The sequence below is a fragment of the Lutra lutra genome, chromosome 17 (genome assembly GCF_902655055.1).
Source record: "Lutra lutra chromosome 17, mLutLut1.2, whole genome shotgun sequence".
NCBI classification, from domain to species: Eukaryota; Metazoa; Chordata; class Mammalia; order Carnivora; family Mustelidae; genus Lutra; species Lutra lutra.
The window spans coordinates 52691895-52714405 of record NC_062294.1 but is presented as its reverse complement, the minus strand read 5'-3'; the positions used below and the strand labels follow the sequence as shown (position 1 = coordinate 52714405).

Genomic DNA, 22511 nt, shown 5'->3' with positions numbered 1-22511 from the left:
ACCTGAGGACCTGTCCCCAAGACCTTGTATGACCCACTCCCAGTCACCTCCCCACTGGTCCCACTTGCTGACTCCATTCCAGCCACACTGGCCTGCTGGCTGATACACACACACACACACACACACACACACACACACACACACACACGACATACTCTGGCTTCAGGGCCCCTTCTGTTCCCTCTGCCCTGCCGGCTCTCCCTCCAGATGTCCCCAGGGCTTCCACCTCTGTTCACCAGCACAGCCCCTCCGGGGCACTCAACAGAGCATTGCCTTCCTGCGCCATCTAGAACCTTCTGTCTGGCTTGCTCATGGCTGGGTCCAGCCTGCTAGTTTTACTTTCCGTCTCCAGGAGTGCCCTCAAAGCCTGCTAACACCCTGAGTCCCCTTTCCAAATGCCCGATCTCTCCTTCAGCACCACAGTCCCCACAATGCCCAGCCACAGCCCCCGATTCCTCCCTGAGGCCCCTGTCCCCCTCTAAGAGACACACAGACAAGACCCCAGCACTGGAGTTTATTGCCTCCGTGGCAGAGAGGAGGCATTCTGGGGCCAGTGCCCTCGGGCGAGTCAAGGGCAGGGGTGCGGGGGTGGGGGGGATTTCTCTGCTGTGTGGTGTGAGGCTGGGATGGGGCACTGGGGTGGTGGGTGGAGGTTCCTGGAGGCTGAGCTTGGTTTGGGAGCCCCTCCCTGGTCTGGGCTGGGTGATTCTGCCAGTGAGAAATGGATTGTTCACTCGCCCTTAGGGTCTACGAGACCCCTGGGGGCAGGGTGGGAAGGGCTGGGAGGGGCTGCAGTGTCTTGGAGAAGTTGACCTGGTGGGTCCCTGAGAGCTCAGTAGCAGAGGGACGTGGGTGCGGGCGTCCACACCCCACAGGTCCAGATGGGGAGGGGTGGCCTGGTCAAGGGGGCCCCTCCTCAGGTCATCCCGTGGGGCTACAAGGCTGTAGAGCGCACACATGGGGGGCGGGCTCACAGCTCATCGTGGTGGCGTGTTAGGTCCTCGCCGTAGTTGGTGGCCTGGCTGCCCACGAACATGTTCCAGTTACTGAGGATCTCGGCCTTGCTCAAACGCCCATCCTGGAGGGAGGGTCAGAGGGCAGCAGGGGTGATGAGGGGCCCTGCCTGGGAGACTCCTCTCTGAGCTTAGTCTGCCCCCCATCCGCGGGGGTGGGGGTCTCTGTCCCTCCTTTTCCACCACCCCTTCCCCCCCACACCCCTTTCTTCATTCATCCCTGGCCCAGCAGGACCCCGGGGCAGCTCCCGGCCAGTCTGACTACGTCTGCACAACAGCCCCCTACGCGCACCTTGTCCGTGTCGCTCTCATGCAGCAGGTGGTTGGCCTCCACCAGCGGCTGGTCCTGGGCGGGGGGCAGCACCCAGTGGCCCACCTCGCTGCTGTCCAGCCGCCCGTCCTTGTTCAGATCGCGGAAGTCCCGGAACTGCTCCCGCTCCGTCTGCACCCAGGCCGGCTCCTCCTCCCCGGGCTCGGCCGAGTACAGATCCGCTGCGCCGGGCGACAGGGGCGATGTCAGGCCGGGTTCGGGGCCAGCGGGCACCCCGGGGCTCGGTCCCTGCCCTGCAGCCTCCCGACCGCGGGCACCCCCGGCAGCCCAGTGCCCCTGCTCTCCGGCCTCTGGCTCCTCTGCTGGAATGGGGCTAACAGCGACGCGGGACCAGCAGGGGTAGGGGGAAAGGGACTGGACGCGTTGATCATTTCCTTGACCGGCTGTCAATCTGTTTGCCTGGGACAGGGGCGTAGGCCTGGTGAAGAGATACTAAAAAGCCACCTTTCCAACGGCTCACCCCGCTTTAAGAAGCTCCCTTGGGACACCTGGGTGGCTCAGTCAGTTAAGCGGCTGCCTTCGGCTGGGGTCATGATCTCAGGGTCCTGGGATCGAGTTCTGCATTGGGCTCCCTGCTCTGCGGAGAACCTGCTTCTCCCTCTCCCTCTGCCTGCCGCTCTGCCTACCTGTGCTCTCTCTCCCTGTCAAATAAATAAATAAAATCTAAAAAAAAAAAAAAAAAAAAAAAAAAAAAAAGGCGGCTGCCTTCTGCTCAGGTCATGATCCCAGAGTCCTGGGATCAAGCCCCACATCCGGCTCCCTGTTCTACAGGAGCCTGCTTCTCTCTTTCTCCCTGTCCCTCTCCCTCTGCTCTTCCCCCTGCTTGTGCTCTCTCTCAAATAAATCTTTATTAAAAAAAAAAAAAGACTTATTTATTTGACAGAGAGAGAGCACATCCATCCAGAACATTTTCATCCTCCCAAAAGGAGACCCCTTTCCCATTAAGAAGTGACCCCCCTACACTGCCACCCCCACCCCAGCCCCAGGCCATGAATAATCTAATTCCTGTCTCCATACAATAACAGTGTGACCCTCTGTGTCTGGCTTCTTTCACTGGGCACAGTGTTTTTATTTTGTATTCAAGTGTAGCTGACACACAATGTTACATTAGTTTGGGGTGTCATAGGTTTGGGGTGTGAAACCTAGGTGACTAGACTCACCCACACTGTAGCGGATGAGTACTTCCTCCCCTTTTATGGCTGAATAACATCCCATTGTACCGCTCTCCCGCCTTCCACTTAGCATTCATCCCCCAGGGGCATCTGAGTTGACCAGATGTCATTGTAGGAGCTGGGTACTCTACTCCCACCGTTTTTAAAATTTTTATTTATTTATTTGTCAGAGAGAGAGAAAGAGCACAAGCAGGGGGAGCAGCAGACTCCCCACCAAGCAGGGAGCCTGATGTGGGGCTTGATCCCAGGACAGTGGGATCATGACCTGAGTCAAAGGCACACACTTAACCTACTGAGCCACCCGGGTGCCCCCTCTACTGCGGCCTCTACAGGTATGTACAGGTAAGTACAGGTTGAGGAACTCGTTTCCGGTCCCATGGCTGGGAGGTGGCAGGTGGGAGACACTGCATACTTGTTCTAGAACCTACACCCTTGAACACGGTGCACCCCCACCTCTCCCACCTTCCCAAACACGCCGCCCACCTGCCCTCCCAGCTGGGGTCAGAGCCCAGGACGCCCCCTCCATCCTCCTGGCTCATATCCTTCCCTCTATCACCCAACGGTTGCGAAATTACATTACTCTGGGGAGTCCTGGGGTGCGGCCCACATCTGTCTCTCCAGAACCCCACAGGGAAAGGAGAGGCCCAGGGGGCAGGGGTGGGACCTCGGGCTCGGCCTGCCGGGACTGCCATCCTGCTCCACCTCAGCCAAGTATCTACCCCTCGGGCCTCAGCTTCCTCATCTGTGAAAAGGGGCGATAACACCCCTCTTGTCGGTTGCCAAGGGGATGGAGCCAATTTTCAAGTGCTAGCCACTTAGGAAAGAGCCTTGCCTGTGGCAACAAGGTGTGTGACTCAGTGATGATCCCTGAATTTTTTCTGACCAAAAAAAAAAAAAGACTTCTATCTTTCTCACAGATGTAAGGAAGATAAATTATGCTTAAATAAAAATGTTCTGCCTGAGGGTTTGTTCCATAAAAACAGACCATAGAAAAGTGTTTTCCAGCTCGTACAAATATCCATGTTTAACAGCTTTCCCCTCAACCAAATTCTTTGCCCCCCAGAGGGCAGGGGTAGAGGCAGGACCCAGGGGAAGTCTGGGGGTGTCACGAGGGGCCCCCCAGTCCTGAGTAACAGGAGACACAGTCTTTGCTGTGCAAATGCAGACTCAAGACAATCTCCCCAACCCCAACCAATGTAGCCTCTGAGGCCTAATTCTGCAGATAATCCAGACTCTCCCAGGAAGGAAGCCGGTCTGTGACATTCTCTGCTGTGTCCTCAATCACAAACATGCAGTAGGAGCTCAATACATGTTTCCTGATTCTGGCACACAGTTGGCGCTTAATGGATGCTTTTTTAGTCTGGCCCACAGAAGGTCCTGGATAAATGTTTCCTGGGCCTGGCACAGAGTGGGTGCTTGGTAAAGATTTGCTGGGCCCGACAAATATAAGTATTCAATCAATGTTAGCTGGGCTCCACACACAGTGGGTGATTGATAAATACTTTTAGGGCCCAGCACACAGTAGGTGCTCAATTAATGTTTGGTGGCTACTGGAACTCAAGCAGCGTCCCTGCCCCGACTTCAGAGGGCCGCTGCTCTCCTATGGGTGGTATACTCTGGGCTGCCTGGGGGAGGACAGGCGTCCTTAGGGAGGGATTGGCTTCCACTCACCGATATACTCATCCACTTGGACGTAGCCATCCTTGTTCTTGTCCAGATCCTCCAGGGTTTCCTGGGGGAAAGAGAGGCATTGGGGCTGGCTCCTAGAAGGGCTGGGCCCCTGGGGCTGGGATGTGAAGTTTTCTTAGGGAATCTGGCTCGGACTCGGCTGTATGGGCAGGCGTCAGAGCAGTCTCATTGGGGTCTACCTGTCCTGGGTAGGGGTAGAGGTTGGGTGGCTTTCTGGGGTGTATAATGATGCGGGTTCTATCTGCCTTTAGTGGATGGGGGTCAGAGAACCCAGATATCCTTGCTTCCACTGAAGAAGACCTGTCCTGCCTCACGCTTTTCCCACACCCAACAGCAAACGCTCTCCAAGGGCAGGAGTCCCTTCTTGTTTAGCAGAGCCCAGACCCCAGCTCCACTTTACGTCAGAGCGAGGCACACTTGGTGGCCCACTGTGACCCAGGCTCAGTACCTCTGCTCTCGGTTTTCTCTCCACTTCTTGAGCAAACAGCTTCTGTTCCCCACTTTTTAAGATGTGTTTGTTTATTATTTGGGAGAGGGAGTAAAGGACAAAGGGAGAGGGGAGACAGACTCCCCACTGAGCAGGGAGCCTGAGGGAGGGCTTGATCTCACAACCCTGAGACCTTGACCTGAGCCACAATCAAGAGTCAGACGCTTAACTGACTGAGCCACCCAGGCACCCCTGTTTCCCACTTTTATATTCAAACTCACTGTAGGATGGGGTAGGGTCTGACACGCCACTATGCCTTCCTCACAAAGAAAGCTCAGCATTTTAGGGTTGCCAGAAAAAAATGCAGGATGCTCACTTATGTCCAACTTTCAGATGAACAACTAATAATTATTATTATTTTTTTTTAAGATTTTTATTTATTTGACAGATCACAGGTAGGCAGAGAGGCAGGCAGAGAGAGAGGAGGAGGAGGCAAGCTCCCTGCTGAGCAGAGAGCCCGATGTGAGGCTCAATCCCAGAACCCTGGGATCATGACCTGAGCCGAAGACAGAGGCTTTAGCCACTGAGCCACCCAGGCGCCCCTAATAATTATTTTTTAAAAAGATTTTATTTCGGGGCGCCTGGGTGGCTCAGTGGATTAAAGCCTCTGCCTTCGGCTCAGGTCATGATCCCAGGGTCCTGGGATCGAGCCCCGCGTCGGGCTCTCTCCTCAGCGGGAAGCCTGCTTCTCCCTCTCTCTCTCTCTGCCTGCCTCTCTGCCTACTTGTGATTTCTGTCTGTCAAATAAATAAATAAAATCTTTAAAAAAAAAAAAAAGATTTTATTTATTTATTTGACAGAGATCACAAGTAGGCAGAGAGGCAGGCAGGGAGCGGGGAAGCAGGATCCCCCCTGGAGCAAAGAGCCCGATGTGGGGCTTGATCCCAGGACCCCAGGATTATGACCTGAGCTGAAGGCAGAGGCTCAACCCACTGAGCCACCCAGGCACCCCAATAATTCTTTAGAATAAGGATGCCCCACACAATATCCAGAACATACTTATACTACTGGACACAGTTACATTTGAATTTCAGGTATTTTTTTAAAACATAAGTATATCCCAAATGTTGTGTGGGACATACTTATACTAAAAAATTGGTTTATATTACTTGTTACAAATTCAAGTATAATTGAATGCCCTTTGTTATTTGGTAAAGGTGGTAACTCTGTAGCACTTACATATTGAAATTCTTATTATTTCTTTTAAGTGACTTATTTATTTATTTATTTATTTTTAAAGTAGGCTCCACGCCCAGTGTGCCTCTCGAACTCATGCCTCTGAGATCAGGAGTCACATGGTCTGAATGAGCCAGCCAGAGGGCCAAGTGACACTCGATATAAACGAATGTAAAAGAGGACAGCAGAGTTTAGACAAGGGCTCAGCAAACTTTTCCCAAAAAGGGCCCAAAAATAGTTCTGGGTTTGTGTGCTATATGGTCTCCATCGAAATGACACAGCTCTCTGGTTGTGGCACATGGAAGCCTAGGATCGTGGCTATGTTCCAATAAAACTTTATTTGCAAAAACAAGTTGTGGGCTGGATTCTGCTGCGGGTTAGACAGTTTGTTGACCGTTGGTGTGGATCATGGATTCAACTGCCACGGTTCAAATCTGAGCTGGGGCACTTCTGGTCTGGGTGATCTCAGGCAAGTCTCCCCATCTCTCTGTGCCTAGGCGTCCTCATCTATAAAATGAAGATGGTAGGGCGCCTGGGCGGCTCAGTGGGTTAAGCGTCTGCCTTTGGCTCAGGTCATGACCCTGGGGTCCTGGGATCGAGCCCCACATCGGGCTCCCTGCTCAGCGGGGATTCTGCTTCTTCCTCTCCCTCTGCCCCTCCCCCACTCATGCACCCATGTTCGTGCTCTCTCTCTCTCTCTCTAATAAATGAGATCTTAAAAAAATAATAAATAAAATGAAGATGTTAGCCCACCCCTATATGGTTGCCATGAGGATTCACTCAGGCTAATACTTAGGTCAAGGTGTTACCACGGTGCTCCTGGTACACAGCACACACTGTCAGGGTCTGTTAAATAATCTCAACTCAGGGGGCCTCTGGCTGACTCAGTCAGTAGAGCACGTGGCTCTTGGTCTTGGGGTTGTAAGTTCAAGTTCCACGTTGGAGGTAGAGATTACTTAAAAAACAAAATCTTAAAAGAAAAAAACCTCGACTCAGGGTGTAAAAGGTATTTCAACATTATCTGCTATAAAAAAAGGACTTTGGGTCTTGGAGGGTGGGGAGTCTAGTGGGTTTGAGAAGGCTGGGTTAATGACCTCTCTCCTCTCCGGGTTGTAGTCACCTCTGGAATGGGCCGGAAGGCCCACCTCAACGGTGCACACATTGGGTCAGTAAAATGCCTGAGAAATATCGGAAGCAACTGCAAACACACATCCCAGTGGGAGCAGGGATTCTACTGCTAGAAGTTTTCTCCCGTAGCTATACTGACACATGTATGCAATGTGACGTAAGGAGCATTTATCACCAATTTTGTAGGTTTACATGTTTTAACTCATCTAGTCCCTACAACCAGCCCTGACGTAGGAATAGTTATCAGTACCACAATTTTATAGATGAAGAACAAGTCCAGAGAGGTTAAGTAACTTGCCCAAGGTCACACAGCCAGGAAGCTGCAGGGCTGGGACTTGAACCCAGGCCTCCTGGCCCCAGAGCCCTTGATCCTAACAGGCTTGCCACAGACCCTTACACCAGCTGTGGAAATGGAGCCACAAGAGAGGGGTTGGGGGATAGGGTCGAGGAGATGGGAAAGGTAGAGGGTTACCCAGTTTTCTGGGGTCCTTTGGGCATTTAAACACATTAGTATGTTAGCTATTTTAGACATTCAACTACATTATTTTTTGTTTTTTTAAAGATTTTATTTATTTATTTGAGAGAGAGAGAGAACAGAGGGAGAGGGAGAAGCAGACTCTCTGCTGAGCAGGGAGCCTGACAGGGGGCTCGATCCCAGGACCCCGGGGTCATGATCAGAGCCAAAGGCAGATGCTTAACCAGTTGAGCCACCCAGGTGCCCCAAAACTACATTTTAAAAATAATTTTTAAAATCGTAATTTGTGGGGACGCCTGGGTGGCTCAGTTGGTTATGTCTGTCTTCAGCTCAGGTCATGGATCGAGTCGTGCTTTGGGCTCCCTGCTCAGTGGGAAGCCTAGTTCTCCCTCTCCCTCTGCCCGCCGTTCCCCCTGCTTAAGCGCTCTCTTGCTCTCTGTCAAGTAAATAAATAAAATTTAAAATAATAATAACAGTCAGTGAAAATTTAGGCATGGTAGAAATGGGTGTAAATCCTTCCACGAAGAGTGAACCCTCATGTGAACTATGGACTTTGGGTGGTGACGTGTGGGTTTTGGTCTGTCCACTCTATCGAGTGTCCCACTTTGGTGCACGATGTTGATCGGGGGAGTGTGTGCATGTGGGGGCAGGGACAGTGTGGGAAATCTGTGGACCTCAATATGGCCCTGAACCTAAACCCGCTCTAAAAATTAAGGTCTGGGGCATGTGGCTGGCTCAGTTGGTGGAAAATGTGACTCTTGATCTTGGGGTTGTGGATTTGAGCTCCAGATCAGATCTGGAGATTATTTAAAAATAAAATCTGGGGTGCCTGGGTGGCTCAGTGGTTTAAAGCCTCTGCCTTCGGCTCAGGTCATGATCCCAGAGTCCTGGGATCAAGCCCCACATCGGGCTCTCTGCTCAGCAGGGAGCCTGCTTCCTCCTCTCTCTCTGCCTGCCTCTCTGCCTGCTTGTGATCTCTGTCAAATAAATAAATAAAATCTTAAAAAAAAAAAAAAAGAGAAAGAGAGAGAGGAGGAAGCAGGCTCCCTGCTGAACAGAGAGCCCGATGTGGGGCTTGATCCCAAGACCCTGAGATCATGACCTAAGCCGAAGGCAGAGGCTTAACCTTCTGAGCCACCCAGGCGCTCCTCCTCCTCTCTCTCTGCCTGCTTCTCTGCCTACTTGTAATCTCTGTCTGTCAAATAAAAAAAAAAAAAAAAAAAAAAAAAAAAAAGTACACCTGGCCAGCTCAGTTGGTGGAGCATGGGACCCCCTTTAAAAAAAAAAAAAAAAAAAAAAAGAGTCTGCCTTCAGCTCAGGTCATGATCCCAGCGTCCTGGGATCAAGTTCCGAGTCAGGCTCCCCGGGCTCAGCAGGGTGCCTGCTTCTGTCTCTCTCTGTGTACTCTCTCACTCTCTCTCTCTCAAGTAAGTAAATAAAATCTTTAAATAAATATAAAATAAAATAAAACCTTTTAAAATAAAAATAAAACTTAAGGTCTGTTGGGGGAAAAAATGAAGGAGAAAAAAATCCTTCCACTACTGGGGAAGCTGGGTGGCTCAGTTAGCTAAGTGTCCAGCTCTTGATTTTGGCTCAGGTTATGATCTCCGAGTCATGAGATAGAGCCCCAAGTCAGGGTCCACATTGGGCATGGAGCCTGCTTAAGATTCTCTCTCCCTCTCTCTCTGCCCCTCCCCGCTTTCTGTCTAAAAAAAACAAAAACAAAACCTGCCACCATAAAATGGAGAAGGAATTGGGGTTGGGACAAAAATTATAAAGGAATAAGAAGACAAAAGGGGTCAGCAGAAATGGCCTCAGAGTAGACACACCATGTGCGGGGTTGGGGTTTCTCAGGGGTTCGGCCAGGACTGGGGCTCCCTGAGACACTTCTGGGGAATGTGTTTTCAGGCCGGGGGCCTGGACTCCAAACGTGAGGACAGGAAGGGGAAGGCAGACCCAGGAGAGACCAGACACGAGGAGGTCAGGCGACGGGCAGAGGAGAGGTTGCCCTCCACGGATCTGTTTGCAGGCTAGGTTCCCTGGGGAAGGTGCTGGAAAACCAGGTAAACACTGGTGGGCTGGGCCTGACCTCAGAAGCTCGGGTCCCAGGAGGTGGGTGGGAAGTGGCGAGCAGCCTCCTCGGGCCCCAACTCACAGCAATCACGATGTCTCGCATGTGAGGGAACTCCTCGGGGTGCAAGAAGGCTGTCAGCTCCTCCCGAGTGGCCATCGAGTCCCCGTCCTGGTCCGCCACCCGGAAACGCCGCTCGTCCCGAGCCAGCATTTTCTTGTAGGTCTCGGCGTCCTCCACGTCATGAAATTCCTCACCTGGGGAAGGGGACAATCTCTTTCAGCTGTGTTTTACTGGAAGGAACGCCAGGCAGGTTGAGGGAAAAGACAAAGGACTCAGCTCAGTAGAATCAGAGCAGGAAGGCCCCCACAGAACTTGTAATAATTAATGTATATTCATTGTTTACTTATATTAGCAAGTTGTCATGAAAGCTTATTATATGCAAAGCTCTTTCCCTACAAAATTGCATTTAATTCTCACAAAAAGCAAGTCAAGAGAGTCTTTTCATCTATTCTCACTTTATGAAGGAGAAAATGGATTCCCACAGAGAGGAAATAACCAGCCCGAAGTCATGCAGCCAGGAAAGGAGCTTTGAGTTGACACTGGCCCTTGGGGCCCCAAGGTCACCCTCTGGTGCTTTAAGGTATACAGACTCGGGTTATAGGACAGAGAATAGGAGAAGGGCGTTTTCAAGGAAAGGGTATGAGCAGAATGTGGAGGTTTGAAGAGCTCCTGAGTTCAGGGAAACTACAGAAGGTCCACTTGGCTGGCCAGAAAATGCAGAAAAACACAGCCAGAGGGGTGGGCCAGACTGGGCTGAGGAGCTGAGTGTCTCTTCTGGAGACCCAGGGGGAGCCATGAAGGGCTGCGAGCAGGGGAGAATTAGGATCAACTCCATGGGAGGGAAGACCCCTCTGTGATATAGGGACAGACTGGAGGAGGAGTGTGGAGGGAGGGTCCATAAGGAAGAAAACAAGAGCAGTGGGGGTCGCCAGGCTGGGGCATGGGGACAGACAAGAGGGGACACAGGGCATGGGGTAAATGGATTTGAGGTTTTTGTTTTTTTTTTAAGATATTATTCATTTGATAGAGAGCAAGAAAGCATAAGCAGGAGGAGCAGCAGATGAAAAAGGAGAAACAGCCTCCCTGTTAAGCAATGAGCGTGATGCAGGACTCGATCCCAGGACCCCAGGATCATGACCTGAGCCGAAGGCAGATGCTTAACCTACTGAGCCACCCAGGAGCCCCAGGATTTGGGGTTCTGTCAGAGATCAACGGTCAGGATGACAGGGCATGGGAGGTAGATGTCCCTGGGCAAGGATCCCCCAGTCACGATAACAGAGGTCGTGGATGCCATCTCGAGTGAGAAGCTAGAGATCAGGGATTGGGAGTTTCTGGTGATGAAGTACTGGAAGTTGGTAGAACTTGATCAAGGGTTAGAAGCAAAGGTTAGGGATTCTGTTTCGTAGGCTAAAGGTTCTCAGAATGAGGCTGTCAAAAAGGTCAAGGTCACAGTATGTGTGTTTTCGGGGGAGCAAGAGTCGGGATCTCGCCGCGTACCCGGCGCATAGTGGCCGTAGGTGGCGTTGCGCAGCTCCTCCCAACCCACGCGCCCGTCGCGGTCCGTGTCGTACGTGTTCCAGGCCGCGGTCACCGAGTCCCGTATGTGCCGCTGCTGCGTGTGCGCGATCCAAGCACGGAGCTCGGCCAGCGACACCCAGCCGTCCCCGTCCCCTGCACGGTCCATGCGGTCCACGATGCGCCTGCGAGTCGGGGCGGGGCACAAGTCAGTCGCAGACTCCGCCCACCAGGAGACCCGCCTTCGCCCAGGCTCCGCCCCTCACACGGAGCCACGCCCCACCTGAAACACAACCCCCCCATATAGGGTTGATAAAACGGTACCAGAGCCGCCCGTGCACCGAGGGGAGACACCGGTCAATCCCGGGCCATGCCCAGGACAGAGCTCCGCCCCCTCAGTCCAGGCGCTGCGGGTCTACCGCTGGCGCGGCGGTCCTCCACACGCCCTGGTTGGGGGAAGGACCTAAAGCAATCCAGGGCCACACCCGTCACCCCGACTCCGCCCCTGGGCCCTCACTTGCTCCCCTTTCTCATATGTCCGAGTTGGAGTGGGGGCAAGGAGGAGGTGTCCCATCGCACCCCTCGCCCGCCGGTCCCCTAGGCCAAGACTCTCTCTGAACTCTAGATGGCCACGGCCACGCACACACCCGACCCCTCGCCCTTTCAGGCGCGGCGGGTCTTCAGGGCATCCCTTCCAACCCCCCCGCTGCCCCGCCCGCCTGGCTGCGCTGGCCTATTTCAGGCCCCTCTCCCTCCGGTCCGACCTGGTGCTGCGTCCCGCCCCTTCCCCCTACTTCTTCCAGACCGTCTCAGGCTTCGCCCGAGGACCATCACCCGCCACCATCAGTTCCTTCCTCCTGCTTCGGCCGGATCATGGGCACCGTGCGGTCTCTGAAGCCCCTGAAGGCCGTTCCTCGCGCACCTTCTCTCTGGCCGTTCGGATCTGCTCCCAGGCCTCCTCCCCCGTCCCCCGGCCACTCCCGCCACCGGTTTGGGTCTTTACCCAACCGCTCACAGAGCCCACAAGGAGCGCTCCTCTTGGTCACCGTTCTTAAACCCCGCAACCCAGTTCCCAGGGTCGAATCCGACACGGCTGTGCCCAGATGGCTGGCCCCTGCAACCCCCGCGCGACAGGCTGTGTCTGCTCTGATCAGTCTGGAGCTGGAGTCCAGGGATTCCCACGCTACCCTGAGGTTCAAGCTGTTGTTAAGACCGTGGGCTCCACGGCAAGATATTTTAGGTTCAAATCCTATCGCCTCCTCTTGCTGGCTGTGTGACCGTGGGCAAGCCACTGAAACCTCTCTGTGCCTCAGTTTACCCCCTCTGTAAAATGGCGGATAAATGATAGAACCTACCCTTAAGTCTGGTTGTGGGAATTAAAGAAGTTAACCCTTGTAAAGCACTTAGAACAGCGCCAGGCATTGCAGTAATGCTTCGCCAAATGTGAAGCCTATTACGCTGCCTTTCTTCTTCCCTCCTTCACCCAGTCCCATCCACGCAGTCTCCCAGCCAGCAGTCAGCACCACTCTCTCCATCCTGATCTAGTCATCATCCCCTCCTGTCTTCCAACTGCACCGCTGCAGACGCTTCCTCACCTAGTCTGTTCCCCAAAAGGCAACCAGAAGGATTCTGTTGAAACCTAAGACAGCTCACACCCTCCCTCTGCTTAGAGTCCTCCCATGGCTCTCATCTCGCTCAGAGAAACGCTGAAATCTTCACTGTGAACTGAAGGCCCTGACCTCTTTTTCCCTCCTCTGCCATCACCTTTCACATTCTCCTCTTGGATCACTGGGTTCCAGCCACATGGGCCTCACTGTTCTGCAAATATCAGGCCCGTTCCTGCCTCAGGGCCTTTGCACTTACAGTTACCTCTGCTTGGAGTGCTATTCCCCCATATATCCACACGGCTCAAATATTACCTTCTCACTGAAGCCTCCCTTCACTTCCCTGTTAAAAATTACAACCCTGAATCCTCTCCTCCGTCTCTCTCCTACCCCAGACGCGCTCGGCTTTCCTCTGGGCTGAGCTGGTCGAATTCCTTGGCCACTTCTCGTCCCAGGAAAGCCTCATGGTCGTACTGGAAATTCCCGTGGGAGTCATCATGAGGGGCCTCGCTCAGGGGGGCCGCCTGGTGTACCCTCCCCTGGCCATGAGGGCCTGCATCAGGGGATGGCTTGCCCTGGGCCCCGTGCCTCAGCAGCAGCAGCAGCAACAGCAGAAGTGATGGTCGCCACATCATCAGTCCCTAGGGAGCAGTGGAGGCTGAAAGTCAGGGGTCACAGGAAAAACAATAGAGACAGGACAGGAGAATGGGGGTGGGGACGGAGAGAAGACAAGACAGAGAGATGGTAGCTGGCCACAAAGTTTAGGGCTCAAGAAGGGCCGGGGGTGGGAAAAAGGGGGGCGGGGTTCTCAGAGGTAAAAGCAGAGGTAGTGACTGAATCTTCTGAGGGAGTCCCAGACGGGTCCCAGAGCCGCTGGTGGGGGGTTTCAAGCGCGAGACGTGGCGCACTTCCCACGCACACTGCGGGGCGGGGTCGTGTCCAGAGAGCAATCATGCAGGCCCCCAGGCGTTATTTGCAACCCAGACCCACTTTCCCGGCTCGAAAGAACCCGGACCGTCCTCCCTGGGCAAGCCACCCGCCCTCACCTCCCTTTACCAGTTTAGCCTGCTTCACTTCGCTCTACACAGTGGGCTCTGCTTTCTCTGAAAAGATGCCCAATTTAGCGGCTCTCCAGCCAGGCCCCGCCTCCAGCAGCGCAGAGACCCCGCCCTCCGACCAATGAGCGCTCAGAAGGACCCCAAAGGGGCAGGGCCGGTGAGCTCCGCGAAGACCGCGGGCTCCGACGCCACGTCCACAAAGAGCGCGGCCCCAGAGGTTCCGCCCCACTTCCCAGGGCAGGCGGGTGGGCGGCCCGGGAGGGACGCGGATGCCCAGAACTACAACTCCCGGCAGGCATCGCAGCGCCCTGCCAGACCACCGACCACGTCCCCCAAGCCTCATTGGGAGGTGGTTTGGGGTTTTTTGGAGTTTGGGGTTGTTTTGTTTTGTTTATTTATTTAAGTACTCTCTACACTGAGGGCGAAGCTGGAGCTCACCACCCCAAGATCAAGAGTCGCATCCTCTTCCGACCGAGGCCAGGTGCCCCGGGAGGTGTATTTTTATCTTTCCCTTTGTCAGCACGGTTTAAGAAAGAAGGGAACCAAGGGGCCAGAGGAGGCATCCCCTTCCCTCAAAGAGGGAACAATGCTTCTCTTCCGCTCCACCCAAGGTGACAGGTCCGACTCCAGCCAAGAATTCCTCAAAATGTGTGGCACAGTGTCGGCATTTGGTAAATATTGGTGAAACTTACGAGTGAAAAAGACGTGACTTGGCATATAAAATTGGCATATTCCACAACTGGCAACTGCCTCCGGAGAGATCTGAAGCCCAGGGCTTATGTTCTTTATCCCTACCCCTCCTACGACACACACACATGTTCTCCTAACGCCCCCCCCCCCCCCGGAAAGTCGAAATGATAAGAACACAATGATTCGGGCCCAAACTCATGTTTATATGTGGAGGTGGAAAAGAGCCATGATCATCAGGAGGGGAAACTGAGGCAGATCACACAAGAGGAGAAATCCAGAAGATCACTGGGCCCAGGACTCTTTCTGGAGGCTCAGAAATACCAGGATTCCAGGAGGTCTCACAGCATGAAGGGGGCCTGACTACATTAGCTGGTGGTAGCCAGGATGGAAGGTGATATCAGCAACTGAGAATGAATTTACGTGCTACGAGTCAGCATCCTTGGGCACGCCGGGAGCGGGCAGGAGGGCCCCGACATCCTCGTCCCCACGGAGAGACATCCAAGGGGCTGAGAGAAGAGGAAGTGGGTGGGGGAGGTCATGAAATCTTTGAAATCCCCTGGGGTTCCTGACTGCCCCTCCCCCACATGTGTGTCTGTCTGTCTTTCCCAGTCTCTGTCCTACTCCACAGGTTTCTGTCCCCCCCTCAGAGCCTCTGTTTCCTCCCTCCCATCCCACCACCTCCCGTGTCTATGTTTCTTTCTGTCTAGATCCATGCCCCCCACTCGCCCCCACTCCAGGTTTGTCCCTCTCTGAGTTCTTTCCCTCTTCCGGCTCCACACCTGGAAGCCCCTTTCTCATCCTCCTCCACAGCAGAGCTCCTCCTGCGGCCACTGCCGTGAGCAGTAAGAAGCCAACGACGATTCCGATCACGGGCACTGAGGATCTGGCTGGTGATTCTGCAGCCAGAGAATGATGTGAGATGCAGAGGGAACCCTCCGGCCCATCGGAGCCAGGGCCAGCACCTGGGGATTCTCAGTCCCTCCCAACCACACAGATCGCAGCATCAGGTTTTTGGGGAGTGGGTGTGGACAGAGGGAACGCCGGTCAGCTGATGTTCTAGGTCTGTGCAGAATGCCCCCGCTTCGCATAGAAGAGTCAAGATGGGTCCCAGTCCCACTGGCCAAGGGACCCATAGCAGCAGGGTGCATGGTAGTCTGACTCGGAGAGAGGAAGGGCAGTCACAGAGCAGTAGCCCGTCAGATTCACAGAGGACTGGCCGTGGCTGAGGGACAACAGGCAGCAGCAGACAATGAATGGTCAGACTAGCAGCCGCAGCAGGGAAGGCAGACCGGCAGCAGTGGGGCGGAAGGCGGCTGCAAGGCAGCCAGAGACAGAGAGTATCAGGCCTCCGCAGGACCTTACCCAGCTCCACTGTGAGGGGCTGCGGCAGCCCAGCGTGCTGCACCACACAGCGGTAGTGGTGCTCGTCGCCACTTTTGACCGTCAATGAAGACCAGGCATGGAAGGAGCCGTCGCCATTGGGGCCAAAGTCACCTTCTCCGGAGCCCGCAGCCAGCCCATTCCGGAGGAACCGCAGTTGTAGCTCCGGGGGATAGAAGGAGAAGGCACTGCAGGTGAGCACCGAAAAGCCAGGGCTCCCAGGTCGGGCCTTCAGGCGCATGGAGGGCGGCTCTGCGGACAAACGGGCAGATAGACCTAAGCCCCAAGCCCATGAACCCCTAGGGCCAGACCTGGTGAGGGCCGGGGAAGGACGTACAGAAGCCTCCATTCCTTCCACCGTAGCCAGCAGGCCCTGCCCTGTCTCCTACACTGTGCTGAGCCTGGAGGATAGAGTGGCAAAGGTAAAGGGACATTCCTGAGGGGATGGGGACCCCCACCTATCCACAGTGAGGATATCCACTGCTCATCCATTCCTTCCTACAACAGACACACACTGAACATCAACCATGTGCCAGACACTCTTCTAGGCACCCAGGACACAGCAGTAAAGACAGACAAAGGTCCCTGTCTTGGGGCGCCTGGGTGGCTCAGTCAGTTAAGCATCTGCCTTCAGCTCAGGTCATGATCCCAGGGTCCTGGGATTGAGTCCTGTGTCCAGCTCCCTGTTTGGCAGGCAATCTGCTTCTCCCTCTCTCTCTCCCCCATTAGTGCTCTCTCTCTTTCTCTCTCTGTGTCTGTCTCAAAAAAATAAATAAAATCTTTTTAAGCAAAAGTCCCTGTCTTCGTGGAGCTCATGTTCTAATGAGGGAAGAGAGATAAATATTTGCGTCCAAATAAATGAAAAGAAAACAGACCGTGAAAGTGTTGTGATGAGAGAAAATAAGACAGATCCTACGGTCGTTAAAGGGTAGTAAGCAGACATTATGAAAACCATCATACCAGTGCATTTGAAATTGAAATGAACTGGACAAATGCCTAGGAAATGCAACCTTCCAAAACTGACACGAGAAGAAATAAAAAAACTTGAGTAGTCCTATAATGATTGAATAATTTTAACCCATAACTTAAAAACTTTCCAACAATAAAAGTCTAGGCCCAGGTGACGTCATTGGTGAATTCTTAAAACAAACAAACAAATAAACAAACAAAAACAAGTAGCACATCTACACTTAATTTAGGAAAAAGGCTTCCCTGTAATTCCGTGGAGGAGACAGGAAGGTGGTCTTGCAACGAATGATGCTGGGTCAACTGGAGATCCTCGAGGGACAAATGAACCTTGAACCCTTACCTCACACCCTCACATGCAATTACCTCAAGACGGATCACAGTTACATGTAAAAGTTACTTATCAACCAAGCTTCTAGAAGACCTAGAACCTTCATAGCTTTGGGAGAGGAAAGATTTCCTAAAGAGAACACACACAAAAGCTACAGAGAAAAGATGAATGGGTTGCTCTTCATTAAAATTAAGAACTTTTGTTCATTAAAATGTTTCATCAAGGGCACCTGGCTGGCTCAGTGGGTTAAAGCCTCTGCCTTCAGCTCAGGTCATGATCCCAGGGCCCTGGGATCGAGCCCCACATTGGGCTCTTTGCTCGGCAAAGAGTCTGCTCCCTCCCAACTCTCTCTCTCTCTGCCTGCCTCTCTGCCTACTTGTGATCTCTGTCTGTCAAATCAATAAATAAAATCTTTTTAAAAAAATGTTTCATCAAGGGGCGCCTGGGTGGCTCAGTGGGTTAAGCCGCTGCCTTCGGCTCAGGTCATGATCTCAGGGTCCTGGGATCGAGCCCCGCATCGGGCTCTCTGCTCAGCAGGGAGCCTGCTTCCTCCTCTCTCTCTGCCTGCTTGTGATCTCTCTGTCAAATAAATAAATAAAATCTTTAAAAAAAAAATGTTTCATCAAGAAGGTGAAAAGATAAGCTGCACACCAGGAGAAGTTATTTCCAATAGAACCATCTGACCTAGCCAAAAGATTCATATCCAGAATATATCAGGAACTCTAGTAAGAAAAAGAGATAAAAATTCCAATTTAACAATGGGCAAAAACTCGCACACAGACACTCCAAAATAGTGGACACTCCACTGTCAATAACATGAAGAAGTTCCCCGTCACTAGTCATCAACTTGTTGACTTGAAATTTTTTAAAAGATTTATTTATTTGAAGAGGGAAGGGGGAGAGGGAGGGAGAGAATCCCAAGCAGACTCCCTGCTGAGCACAGAGCCCAGTGCAGGGCTCGATCCCACGACCCCGAGATCACAACCCGAGCTGAAACCGAGAGCCAGAGGCTTCACCAACTGAGCCACCCAGGCGCCCCCTCACTGTTCTGATTTTGTCCGATTTTTCCAAATCATGTACATGATGCTCATTTATCATCAGAGAAATGTAAAATGCTTCACAGTAAGACACCACCACATACAAACCGGAATGCTTCAAACTCAAGACAGACGATATCAAAGTCTGGCAAACCTGTGGAGCAACTGGAGTTCTCAAACACAGCTGGTGGGACTCTGAAATGGGCTCAACCCCTTTGAGCAAAGTGTTTAGCTCTACCTGCTATAGCTAATCTGGGGCCTACGCCACCATACGCAAACGGACTCACGCTTAAGGTCATCTGAAGTTCAAAATCAGTCAACACCATGGTGATAAAAATTGGGTCAGCTGTTGCCCTTGGGAGGTATGGAATGGGGGGGGGACACAAGGAAGTCTTGTAAGGTGCCGAAAATGTTCTAGATCTTGGTACACAGGCATCCATTAAACACAATCAATGTACTTTAGGTAGGTGAGTTATACCTCAATGAAAAAGAAAAAACAGAGACACTGTAGTGAATGAATGGACAAAACAGTGGCATGGGAGGGGGCGCCTGGTTGGCTCAGTGGGTTAAAGCCTCTGCCTTCGGCTCAGGTCATGATCCCAGGGTTCTGGTATCGAGCCCCACATCAGGCTCTCTGCTCAGCAGGGAACCTGCTTCCCCCTCTCTCTGTCTGCCTGACTCTCTGCCTACTTGTGATCTCTGTCTGTCAAATAAATAAATAAATCTTAAAAAAAAAACAAAAAAACAAAAAAACAGTGGCATGGGAGACAGTAATGGGGGTGGTATGGGGAAACACCTTAACCAGGGTGATCAGAGAGGACCCAGTCATGGGAGGACCCCAAGGAAGAGAACTGTAAGCAGACAGGACAGCAGGTGCAAAGGGCCTGAGGAGGGCAAGAACCTGACAGTTGGAGAAAGGGAAAAGAGAAAGCCAGCATGGCTGGGGTGTTGTGGAATTATAGTGATGGAAAGCAGCCAGGCCCAGCCCCTGGCGGGGACGGGTGGGCCACAGTGTAGAGGCAGCATTGTAGCGTGAGACTAGAGAAAAGCTAATAGACAGTTTTAAGTAGTGGTGGGCTAGGAGCTCATTTATGTTTCAAAACATTCCTCTGGCTGCTAGGCAGAGCATGGTCTGTCCTGAGGGCCAGGATGGAAGTTGGGATTGCAAGATGGGGACACTGAAGACAAAAGAGCCCCTGAGAATCCCCCAGCCATGTGCGGAAGTACAGCTGGGCTGTTTCTGTGTTTAAGGGGGGGTCAGGCAAGGCATCATGGGGGTCCAAAAGAGGCAAGCGGAAAGCCTCACGGGCCACAGGAAAACCTCCCCGGCTGTGACACCAGAGGAGCGGATAGAGAAGGGCAGAGGTGGAGAAAGGGGAGGGCTGATGTAGGCTCGAGAAACTCCGGGTGAGCGTGTCCGCCTGAGCCAAGCAGGTGCAGGCTGAGGGGAGGGACAGAGGCCACTGGCCCTTGGGGCCTCCAGGCCAGGCTGAGGAACTCGGCTCTGTCCAGAAGTCTCTGAGCTCCAGGGGAGGGCTGTGTGTGGGAGAGCAGCGGGGACAGCTCTGGGTGTGGAAAGACCCTCTGGGACATGTCGGGGAGGGCTGCAGTGGGGAGAGTGGAGGCCAGGAGGCCAGGGAAGAGGCTGGGGGAAGAGGAGGAGGCCGAGGATGGGGGTGCGGGGGCGGAGAGCTCCATGGGGACCAGGGATCCCTCTGGAGGTTGCTCACCCTTCCACTCCAGGTTCCCACGGCCCCTCTCCAGATGGCCCAGCAGCCGTTGGGGGCAGGAGTTGAGCAGGAAGGTCTTCTCCTTGCTGACCGCCCCTGCGTGCTGCATCCACGTCTTCTGGATGGTCTCTGTCTCGGGCCAGTCCCCATCCCAGGTGCCCAGCTTAGGGTCGAAAGTCATGAAATCCTCACCGTTCAGAGCAAACTTGGCCACGGGCACCGAGGCGTTGTCGGGGCCCAACTCACAGCCCAGCAGGCCCTGCAGGGTGTAGGGTCCTGGGGTGCCCACATACAGGTAAGCAGGACCCAAGAGCAGGGGGCCCGGCCCCTCCACGCTCAGACCCCGGGGGTCCGGTTCTTACCTCCTTTCCCCAAGGCTTTGAGACCTTCAAGAAACAGCTCCTGCTTGCTCCGCAGGTCGGTCGTCTCTTTCTCCCAATACCAGGAGACCTGGTTTTCCCAGACCCAAGCCCCACATGGCTCGGCCTCGGCCCGCAGGTTATTGTAGCTCAGGTACTGCTGGGGACCCAGCCAGCCGGACACCCAGAAGGCAGGGGCCCCAGGGGCAGGAGAGGACACGGCAGTGAGGTGGTACAGGAGCGAGAGATGGCTCTCTGCGGGAGGGAGACAGAGGCCAAGAAAGCAGATGTGGGGAGGACCTAGACTGGGAACTGGACGGATACCCTGAAAGAGAAAAGACTCAACCCCAAAGAGGAAGGACAGACCAGACAGTGGGAGACAACCTGGGGGCGATGGGGACATGGGACAGACACAGAGAGGAAAGGGACAGACTGGGAAGGGACAGACCCAGAGAGAGGGGCTGGGGCCACATTCAGAGAGAGGGGACAGGCTTGGTGGGGGACAGACTCCCAGAGAAGAAGGACAGATCCACGAAGTGGAGGACAGACTTGGGGCGGAGGGGACAGAGTGGAAGCGGACGACGCAAAAAGGACGGGAACAGACCCAGAGAGAGGGGGTGACAGACTCAGAGAGAAGCGACCAGGTGGCCCGCAGACGCAGCCACGGAGGAAGAACAGCGATAAAGTGACTCTCGGTGAAGGTCGGGCCAGTGCGAGTGAAACCTCGGATTTCGCTTCGCTTCCCTAGTCCCTTCCCGGCCGCCGGCGCCTCCCTCCTACCCCGCAGCCGCCGCCCCTCACCTGCGCGCACCGTCGGCAGCAGGAACAGCAGGAAACCGAGCCCCCAGGGCCGAGGCCGGGGGACCCCCATCCTGAGCGGGAGACCTGGGGCGGGAGGGGGCGCGTGACTGCTCCGACCCCCGCCCCGCCCCCTCCTCCCCCAGCTCCCGAGGGGCTCGGCCAGCACGCGCACCCGCGCCTGGGGGCCCCGGGGCTCCGCGACCGCGGCTGGCCACCCTGCCCTCCACCCCGGCGAACTTTCACCCCTTCATTTGATCTTTTTGGGTTAATTAATTACAGAGCTTGGATAGGCTGAGAGTTCTGTCTCGGCGCTCGGCCCCGCCTCTTCCTCCTCCCTCAGACCCTGGAATCCGAGCCCCAGCTCCTCCTCCTCAGACGGAGAGCGCGGGCCCGCGGCCCCTCCTCCCTCCGACCTGAGAGTTCAGGCCCCCCAGCTCCTTCCTGAGACCCAGGGGTCCGGGCCCCCGGCCCCTCCTCCCTCAGACCCAGGGGTCCAGGGCCTCCAGCCGCCTCCTCCCTCAGAGCCAGGAGTCCTCACCCCCAGATCCCTCCTTTCTGAGACCCACGGGTCCGGGCCTCCAGCCTCTCCTTCCCCAGACCCAGGAGTCCGAGTCCCCAGCCCCCTCCTCCCTCAGACCCAGGGGTCCAGGGTGCCTCCACTCCTGCGCCACTCTTCCCTCAGACCCGAGAGCCCCTGTCCCAGGGCCCCTCCTACCCCAGACCCAGGAATCCAAACCCCCAGCCCTCTCCTCCATCAGGCCAAGGAGTCCAGGGCCTCCAGCCCCTCTTCCCTCAGACCCAGGAGTTCAGACTCCCAGCCACCTCCTTCCCCAAACGCAGGAGTCCCCACCCCCTGCACCCTCTTTTCTGAGACCCAGGGGCCTGGGCCCCCCAACCACTCGTTCCCCAGACCCAGGAGTCCATAGCCCTCAGCCCCCTCCTCCTTCAGGCCAAGGAGTCCAGGCCCCCCAGCCTCTCTTCCCTCGGATCCCGGGGTCCAGACCCCCAGCCGCCTCCTTCCCCAGACCCAGGAGTCCTCACCCCCAGCCTCTCCTTCCCCAGATCCAGGAGTCCAGGGCCCCCCAGCCACTGCTTCCCCAGACCCGGAAGCCCAAGTCCCCAGTCCTCTCCTCTCTCAGACTGAGGTGTCCAGGCCCCCTCCCACCGCCCACTCCAGCCCCTGGCCCCCTCCTCCCTCAGACCCGGAGTGCAGGACCCCAAACCACTCCTCCCTCAGATCCATGAGTCCCCACCGCCAACGCCGCCCGTCCTCCCTCAGCCTGGGCCCCAGCTCGGCTCACAGCAGCGAAGTTTCCTTCCAGCCTGCAGCCCGAGCAGGCTCCCGTGACTGGAGACCCCAGTTCCTCTCTCACATCCTGTCCGGAGACTGCTCCCTGACTTCAGGAATATCCAACCCCGCCCCCCAGCTGCAGGG

The 22511-nt window shown here is 54.7% G+C and overlaps 2 protein-coding genes across 4 annotated transcripts; both read right to left on the bottom strand.

Annotated features, from left to right (window-relative positions):
• Positions 1-498: 498 nt before the first annotated feature.
• RCN3 (reticulocalbin 3) lies at positions 499-13887 on the bottom strand. 2 transcript variants are annotated; one of them, XM_047711709.1, is made up of 7 exons: positions 13781-13887; positions 13115-13365; positions 11103-11305; positions 9627-9799; positions 4188-4248; positions 1306-1505; positions 499-1078 (listed from the first exon to the last, which is right to left on the bottom strand). In XM_047711709.1, exons 2-7 carry the CDS (start codon positions 13357-13359, stop codon positions 971-973), a joined length of 990 nt encoding a protein of 329 aa, XP_047567665.1. In that variant the 5' UTR covers positions 13360-13365; positions 13781-13887; the 3' UTR covers positions 499-970. The 2 variants fall into 2 exon arrangements, with proteins under 2 accessions (XP_047567665.1, XP_047567666.1); XM_047711710.1 differs by having other exon boundaries at positions 13771-13849.
• A 767-nt stretch (positions 13888-14654) lies between these two features.
• Positions 14655-22511, bottom strand: FCGRT (Fc gamma receptor and transporter). 2 transcript variants are annotated; one of them, XM_047711707.1, is made up of 7 exons: positions 22378-22511; positions 21077-21160; positions 20279-20530; positions 19917-20192; positions 15835-16104; positions 15252-15368; positions 14655-14978 (listed from the first exon to the last, which is right to left on the bottom strand). In XM_047711707.1, exons 2-7 carry the CDS (start codon positions 21144-21146, stop codon positions 14896-14898), a joined length of 1068 nt encoding a protein of 355 aa, XP_047567663.1. In that variant the 5' UTR covers positions 21147-21160; positions 22378-22511; the 3' UTR covers positions 14655-14895. The 2 variants fall into 2 exon arrangements, with proteins under 2 accessions (XP_047567663.1, XP_047567664.1); XM_047711708.1 differs by lacking the exon at positions 22378-22511 and adding an exon at positions 21249-21313.

What these genes read in the sequence shown, in the direction of transcription:
- RCN3 (XM_047711709.1), bottom strand. Translation starts at nt 13,359, where the DNA reads ATGATGTGGCGACCATCACTTCTGCTGTTGCTGCTGCTGCTGCTGAGG. An exon ending in GAAAGCCGAGCGCGTCTGGG is followed by an intron (nt 11,306 to 13,114) that starts GTAGGAGAGAGA and finishes CCCGACTCGCAG; the next exon opens with GCGCATCGTGGACCGCATGG. An exon ending in CCAAGTGGATGAGTATATCG is followed by an intron (nt 1,506 to 4,187) that starts GTGAGTGGAAGC and finishes CGCCCGGCGCAG; the next exon opens with CGGATCTGTACTCGGCCGAG.
- FCGRT (XM_047711707.1), bottom strand. Translation starts at nt 21,146, where the DNA reads ATGGGGGTCCCCCGGCCTCGGCCCTGGGGGCTCGGTTTCCTGCTGTTC. An exon ending in GCTGCCGACGGTGCGCGCAG is followed by an intron (nt 20,531 to 21,076) that starts GTGAGGGGCGGC and finishes TCCCTCCCGCAG; the next exon opens with AGAGCCATCTCTCGCTCCTG. An exon ending in CAAAGCCTTGGGGAAAGGAG is followed by an intron (nt 20,193 to 20,278) that starts GTAAGAACCGGA and finishes TGGGCACCCCAG; the next exon opens with GACCCTACACCCTGCAGGGC.